The 6995-nt window shown below is 44.7% G+C and overlaps 1 protein-coding gene across 1 annotated transcript in view; it reads right to left on the reverse strand.

Annotated features, from left to right (window-relative positions):
• LOC107711138 (sialoadhesin-like) overlaps window positions 1-5277 on the reverse strand; it is a 21703-nt gene extending 16426 nt beyond the window's left edge. The window contains exons 1-3 of the mRNA XM_016516080.1: window positions 5178-5277; window positions 4736-4762; window positions 2906-3178 (exon numbers count right to left, since the gene is read on the reverse strand). Coding sequence (XP_016371566.1) covers window positions 2906-3178; window positions 4736-4762; window positions 5178-5277 — 400 coding nt within the window. The remainder of the gene's footprint in view (window positions 1-2905; window positions 3179-4735; window positions 4763-5177) is intronic.
• Between the last annotated feature and the right edge of the window lie 1718 nt (window positions 5278-6995).

Here is a 6995-nt window from a genome sequence, read left to right on the forward strand (position 1 = left end):
CTGCCCCGGCGGGCAGCTGCTGCCTCCACCCGTCTGCCGGCCGCAGAGCCCCAGCCTGCTCGTTACCGAGGGCGGACCCCTGCGTCCACCCCCGCTCCCATGCTGCATCCGCAGCAGCCTCAAGCAAGCAACGCCGTGGAGCTGGGCGTAGGCAGGCTGCCCCGCCCGTCCAGGCCCCTGTCAACCTGGCAGTGAGCGGAAGGGCAAGAGGCCTCGGGACGGGCGACCCAGAGAGAGAAGGATGCTCCTCTCCCTTCCCCGGAGGAGGGCCGGGTGGAGAATCTGGTTTCCAAAAATCTCGACAGGAGAGCGTTTTTCTCTGTCTCTGGGTTCCAAGAGGGCATGAAGTGTAGCGGACGGACTTCGAGAGCGTCGTCAAAGGCCCTACTCACGCACCCTCTGCCAAACTGTGGAACCAGGTAAGTGTTGCACTGCACACTCAGACCCCTCTTCAGGTCCCTGCGTTCCACCTCACTGCCCCACCATGGGTACGTCGGTGGTCCTGCTGGCCCAATTTGTGTGGTGTCTGGGTACCTGGCTACCCATACCGTCTCACTGGTTCCTGCGGACCATCGGACTCGGTTATGCGATTCAGTTCGCCCGGCATCCCCCCAAGTTCAGCGGCATCCGCTTCACATCAGTGAAGGCGGCTGATGCTCCTGTCTTGCATGCGGAGATCACAGTCCTACTGGCGAAGGATGCGATATAGCCGGTCCCTCCAGCCTATATGGAGATGGGGTTTTACAGCCCCTACTTCATTGTACCCAAGAGAGGTGGTGGGTTACGACTGATCTTGGACCTGCGTGTCTTGAACCGGGCCCTTCACCGGTTACTGTTCAAGATGCTGACGCAGGAACGCATCTTCGGGTGCATCCATCCCTGAGATTGGTTGGCAGCGATCGACCCAAAGGACGCGTACTTTCATGTGTCGATCCTTCCGCACCACAGACCATTGCTGTGGTTTGCTTCCGAAGGACAAGCATATCAGTACGAGCTCCTGCTCTCCGGGCTGTTCCTGTCACCCCGTATCTTCACGTATGTTGCGGAGGCAACCCTTATTCCTCTGAGAGAACAGGGCATTCACATTTTCAACTACCTCGATGACTGGCTCGTACTAGCTCAGTCTCAGGATCAGTTGTGTGCACACAGGGACTTGGTGCTTTTGCACCTCAGCCAGTTGGGCATTCGGGTCAACTGGGAAAAGGAAAACCTTGGAGAGGATCTCTTTTCTCGGTATGGAGTTGGACTCAGTAGAACAGACAGGACGCCTCACGCAGGAACGTGCTCAGTCGGTGTTGAACTGCTTGAATACATTCAGAGACTCCTGGGGCATATGGCAGCTGCAGCGGCAGTCACACCGCTGGGGCTGCTTCATATGAGACCGCTTCAACACTGGCTCCATTGCCGAGTCCCGAGGTGGGCGTGGCAGCGCGGCACTCACCGGGTCCGAGTCACACCGGCCTGCCGCCAAACCTTCACCCCGTGGTCAGACCTGGCGTTTCTCCGGGCAGGAGTGCCCCTAGAGCAGGTCTCCAGGCATGCTGTGGTTTGCACGGATGCCTCAACCACCGGCTGGGGGGCCACGTACAACGGGCTTGCAGTGTCAGGGGTTTGGACGGGGCCCCATGGGCAGGAGTGCCCCTAGAACAGGTCTCCAGGCATGCTGTGGTTCACACAGATGCCTCTACCACCGGCCGGGGGGGCTACGTTCGATGGGCTTGTAGTGTCAGGGGTTTGGACGGGCCCCCAACTGCACTGGCCTAGAGCATCAATTGCCTAGAGTTGCTGGCAGCTCACCTTGCCTCGATCCGTCTCAAAGGGCGTTTACGAGGCAAGCACGTACTAGTCCGCATGGACAACACTGTGACCGTGGCGTACATCAATTGACAAGGTGGTCTACACTCCCAGCGCATGTCGCAACTCGCCCGCCACCTCCTCCTCTGGAGTCAGAATCTGGCACACAGCTGGCCGCGGGGCCTGCGCAAGTATGCATTTCCCCCAGTGAGCCTCAGGGAGGATGAGGAGCAGGTCCTGCTCGTGGCGCCTTACTGGCTCACTCGGACTTGGTTCCCGGAACTGATGCTCCTCGTGACAGCCCCTATGGCTGCGATTGCTGCCAACCACGACCCGACGTGGCGGAGAGTCCGGCGCCAGGCCCTCACTCGATGAATCCGTGAGAACCGCCGGAGGGCTGGGTTCCATATGTAGAGACTTAAGTGGATCTCATATGTGTAAAATACACGGTATAGCCTCAGAGCCCGTGTTTCCCTGGCAGACTTTTTGCTATTTTTCCAAGAGGGTTACAATCACCTCTAATCTTCCATATACGCCTAAACAGTAGTTCATATGTGTAAGTGCTTCCGAAACCTCCTTTGGGAAGGATGGGGCTTCCGCAACGTTCCTGTCCCGAGTGGTATGGGTACGTTTTCCCAGTGTTATCCAGTCCTACTGAGTGGGTAGTGCCATAGCAGCAGTAGCTGGTCTTCTTGTGGTAAGCCCTGGCCTGCGCCAAAAAATAGTGGAGCAAGAGGCTTCCACGGGATGCAATAATCGCATGCAAATGTGCATTGGCTCGTTTAGATTACACTCTAAGTGGATTGGTCTCTCTAAGCAAGAACCCAATTCGTCGGTCATCCGATGTGACGTCTCCGTTCCCTCCTTCAGGGAACGAGGGTTACAATACTTAACCGAGACGTTTTATTCCAAGAAACAACATGACTACCTTCTTGGGATGTAAATTGTTAATGGATGTTAAAATCAAATCCAGCCAACTTTTGTGAGACTTTGTTTGAACACCATGTCAGACAAAAAAAAATTAATGAAAGAAGCAAGCAAAATTTAAAGGAGCAAAAGATAATTGCTTATTAATAACATGTTGAGTGTATGACGAGATGATCAAACTCACCTGATACTGTCAGTGTATTGGCATCACTGATGCTTGATGTTCGTGATCCTCCTCTCTCTGCTCCATAACAGGAGTATTTACCTGCATCAGACTCAGTAACAAACCTGAATGTGTGTTCCTGTAGTTCACTGAAAACACTGACTGAACTGTCTTTATACCAGCTGTACATCCAGCTGGTGGCTGCTTCACCATCAATGTTACATCTGAGAGTGACTGTCTCTCCTTTGAATACATGTTGATCAGGTTTGATGCTCACTTTGGCTTTTGGTCTTTCTGTACAATGACAACAATGTGCTGTTTTTACTATATGAATAGAGTTACTTGATTGTAAAACACACATGCTAAATCAGGTTACAGTGAAGTGTTATAGTCACTGATTCAGTGTCTTATTAATTATTTTCATTGTGTTCTCAGAGCAGTTCATTATGTGAGCAAAATACTTGCCGTATATTGTCAGTGTTACTGGTTCACTATAATTCGTGTAAAGTCCTCCTCTTCGTGATCTGCACCTGTATTCTCCTCCATCAGACACTTTAACTGAATCGATTGTTTTCGTTGCAGCTTCAGTAGATTCAGTGTTTGAGTCTTTACACCAGAGAAACTCCAATCCATCCCATGACTGATCCACCTCACATCTCAGAGTAACTGAGTCTCCAGTGAACAATGAACTCTGTGGCCGCACAGTCAGAGTTGGTTGAGTAAGACCTGTTACTATAAAATCATAAGTAGCATGAGTTGTGAAAGTTTGAAAGTTTTTGAGCAGAAGATCTCATCCGCTTACTGGTAAATCAGTGCATTTCGATTTCACAGAGAATGTATAAAGCTGCTAGCAGCAAATACAGAGACAAGAGTGGTCAACATTTGTGTAGCATAATGCAAAGAATTAAAAGGAAAAAAGGTTTCTGCAACTTTATAGTCACCCATAGTTGGGGTTCACACTACCTACATACATTCGAGATGGTCCTCACTGCAGAACACAAGATCCAGGGAGCGAGGTTCCAGATCCAACTCCTCCCACCTTACATATACCTAAACCTACCCGTCTCCACCCCCTGATCCCTAAACCCACCCATCTCCACCCCTAAACCTACCCATCTCCACCCCCTAGATGTGGATCCAACCACGCCCCCTGGATCTTTGTTCTGCAGTGAGGGGCTACTGCAACATTCAACAAAGTGTTGCAAATTGTTGTGGTAGTTCAAAGCATTTGGCTATTGCAGGTCCTGTAACTCTATATCATTTTATTCATTTTGTTTAAATGTTTGTGGTGTTCATAGAGTTACTAATTTTAATTTTTGTATGCAAATATTTTTGGCGTTATTTTTGTCACACTTTAGAACTGTCTATATTCACGAAAATGGTGTGACTTACTACTACGTGAAACAGCCATGAATTAACATCTCATGTAATCACTCAATCAGTGTTTCAGTTGCGGAAAGATTTCAATAAAACAGCTTGTAAACAATATTACATGTAGAAGATCATTTTGCAAAATATTAGACTATATAGTATAGTAATAATAATAAATATATTTAAAATATTAGATTTTTATCCATAAGAAAATTGTAATTGCAATTGAATTTATTTAAAGAAAAAGCATTTTGTTCAGTAAACCATTGTTTAATAAAAAAAATTTTTTTGTGTGTTTTCTTCCTGCTGTACTGAAACATACCGAACTGTGACGTCAAAACCGAGGTACGTACCGAACTGTCTTGTTTGTGTACCGCTACAACCCTGTGTTTTTATAATCAAAACACTAATTTCTCATCTGGTTTGTAACAGTGTAGAATCAACTGTATGTTATGAAATAAATTAATCAAATTCACTCACCTTCAGAGTGAATGTTTGAAATCAGCACTAAAAACACAAAGAAAAAAAGTCATTAAAAGTGAAAGTGACGTGACATGTGGCCAAGTATGGTGACCCATACTCGGAATTAGTGCTCTGCATTTAACCCCTCCAAAGGGCACACACACAGTAGTGAAGACACACAGAGAGAGCGCTGTACATTCACTCCCCCCACCGACAATCCCTGCCGGTACGAGACTCGAACCCGCAACCTTTGGGTTACGAGTCCGACTCTCTAACCATTAGGCCACGACTTCCCCACTTCATGTTTATAGTGTGAACATGAAGCTGATCAACTGTGTATTATACATCAGACATATTATAAAGGTATATTCTTCTTTCTCTCCTTCTTGAATCACCATCATTTTACTCTCAAATGTTTCTCAAAGGTTTATGCATTATGTAATCACATTGGAAAGGTCACGTGTGGTTAGTTCTTCATCTGTGTACTTCGGTTCAAAATGGTAGGGTATGGCGAAAAACTCCAACTCATTTTCTCCTCTAACCTCTAAATCGTCCGACATTGTTATTTTCCTTTTTTTTTTGTAAAGGGTGTTTGACTTTCTTTGCATGTTCGCTTTGAAAACACTGGGTTGGTAAGTTTCGACCTTTCGAACATGATTACGTAATGCGTGAGGTCGAGCTAGCGCAAGACGAGCATTTGTGCTTAAAAAGTATATCTTTATATTATATATATATATAGTGTATAGCACTTTGAAGCTGCATTGAAACTGCAATTTGAACCTTCAACCCATTGGCCGCCATTAATATCCACTATATGGAGAAAAATCCAATTCAACTGAAAAAGTAAGACATGAACATCTTGGATAGCATGGGGGTGAGTAAATTATCAGGAAATATTTATAAAAGTTAACTAATCCTTTAAGGAACCAAGAGGTTTTTTTTTTTTTACGGAGTTATAAAATTCTAAAGATGAACTCAAATTAATATATCGTATGGGGACAGCATGCATATGGTTTCAGATAAACATTAAAACATCTGTTTGATATTTTATAGATCATAGTAGAGTAGGCCTGAAATTATTTAGGAAACCTGAAGCAACAATTTGATCAAAAGCAGAGGAATAAAACACGCTCTTACTAAATGCATAAATATCTGCTTAATTCATCATGGACAGTAAACTATGAGAAACAAACCAACAGAACTGATTCAACAAACACTAATAAAAAACATGAAACTAAATGACTGAACAAACACACTGATTTAAACAAACAGAGTGCATTTTTCTTTACAAACAGCACTAACTCATCTTTTACTCATATGTCATGGACTACAGCTGGATTTGAAACTCTGAGAGCAGCAAGAAAAGACATAAATCCGTGAACACTAAAACACTTGATCATTTACATAATATAATAGTAATTATCGTCAACTGAAATACACATAGAGAAAATAATACTCACAGAGCACAAGAGGAAGTTGACTGAGCTCCATACTGACTGAATGATGACAGACGGTTAAAGACACAGATTGTGTTAAAGCCTCAAGACTTCCTGAAACCTGCAGCCAGATCTTTAGAAACATCATGACAAATGTGTTAACACTGAACTGAAATAAAACAAACCAAACAACCACTATGAGCTCATCTCTATTTATTTCCATTCGATCAGAACTTTGATATGTTTAGATATGTTAGAATAGATAAGTTTATATATATTTATACAACAGTTATTTCTGGTCATCATGGCGGAAGCCCAAATCCACTATAATTTTAAAAATAATACTGTTTTTGTGTCACAGAATGTAGTAGGAGTTTATTATGCGAGAATGTACTTGTTTAGATAAATATGCACTTTGTTGATAAAGATAACATATATGTGACCCTGGAGCACAAAACCAGTATTCAGCTTTCAGATGATGAAGATGTGAGCTCCAGGACATCAGTGGCCGAAGTAGTTCTGCACAAAAAAGGGATTTTAAAGACACTGCATTATTGTTTCTTTTGTATTTTCACATTCGTGCGATATGAGATATGGCTGTATATTGGCACGCTGTGATTACCTATGTCACCTTGCTATGGCCTAATCACAGCTGCCAATATACAGCCATATCTCACGGCTACGAGTGTGTATGAGGGGCTGTACAAGCCATAATTCATTCTGGCACTCTCACACACTTACATTCTCCTTTCACATACATATATTTTTGCTTTCACACACTTACATTCTCCTTACACATGCATACATTTCTACTCTCACACACACATACATTCTCCTTTCAC

The sequence above is a fragment of the Sinocyclocheilus rhinocerous genome, unplaced genomic scaffold, assembly GCF_001515625.1.
Source record: "Sinocyclocheilus rhinocerous isolate Xijiao unplaced genomic scaffold, SAMN03320098_v1.1 scaffold115, whole genome shotgun sequence".
NCBI lineage: Eukaryota > Metazoa > Chordata > Actinopteri > Cypriniformes > Cyprinidae > Sinocyclocheilus > Sinocyclocheilus rhinocerous.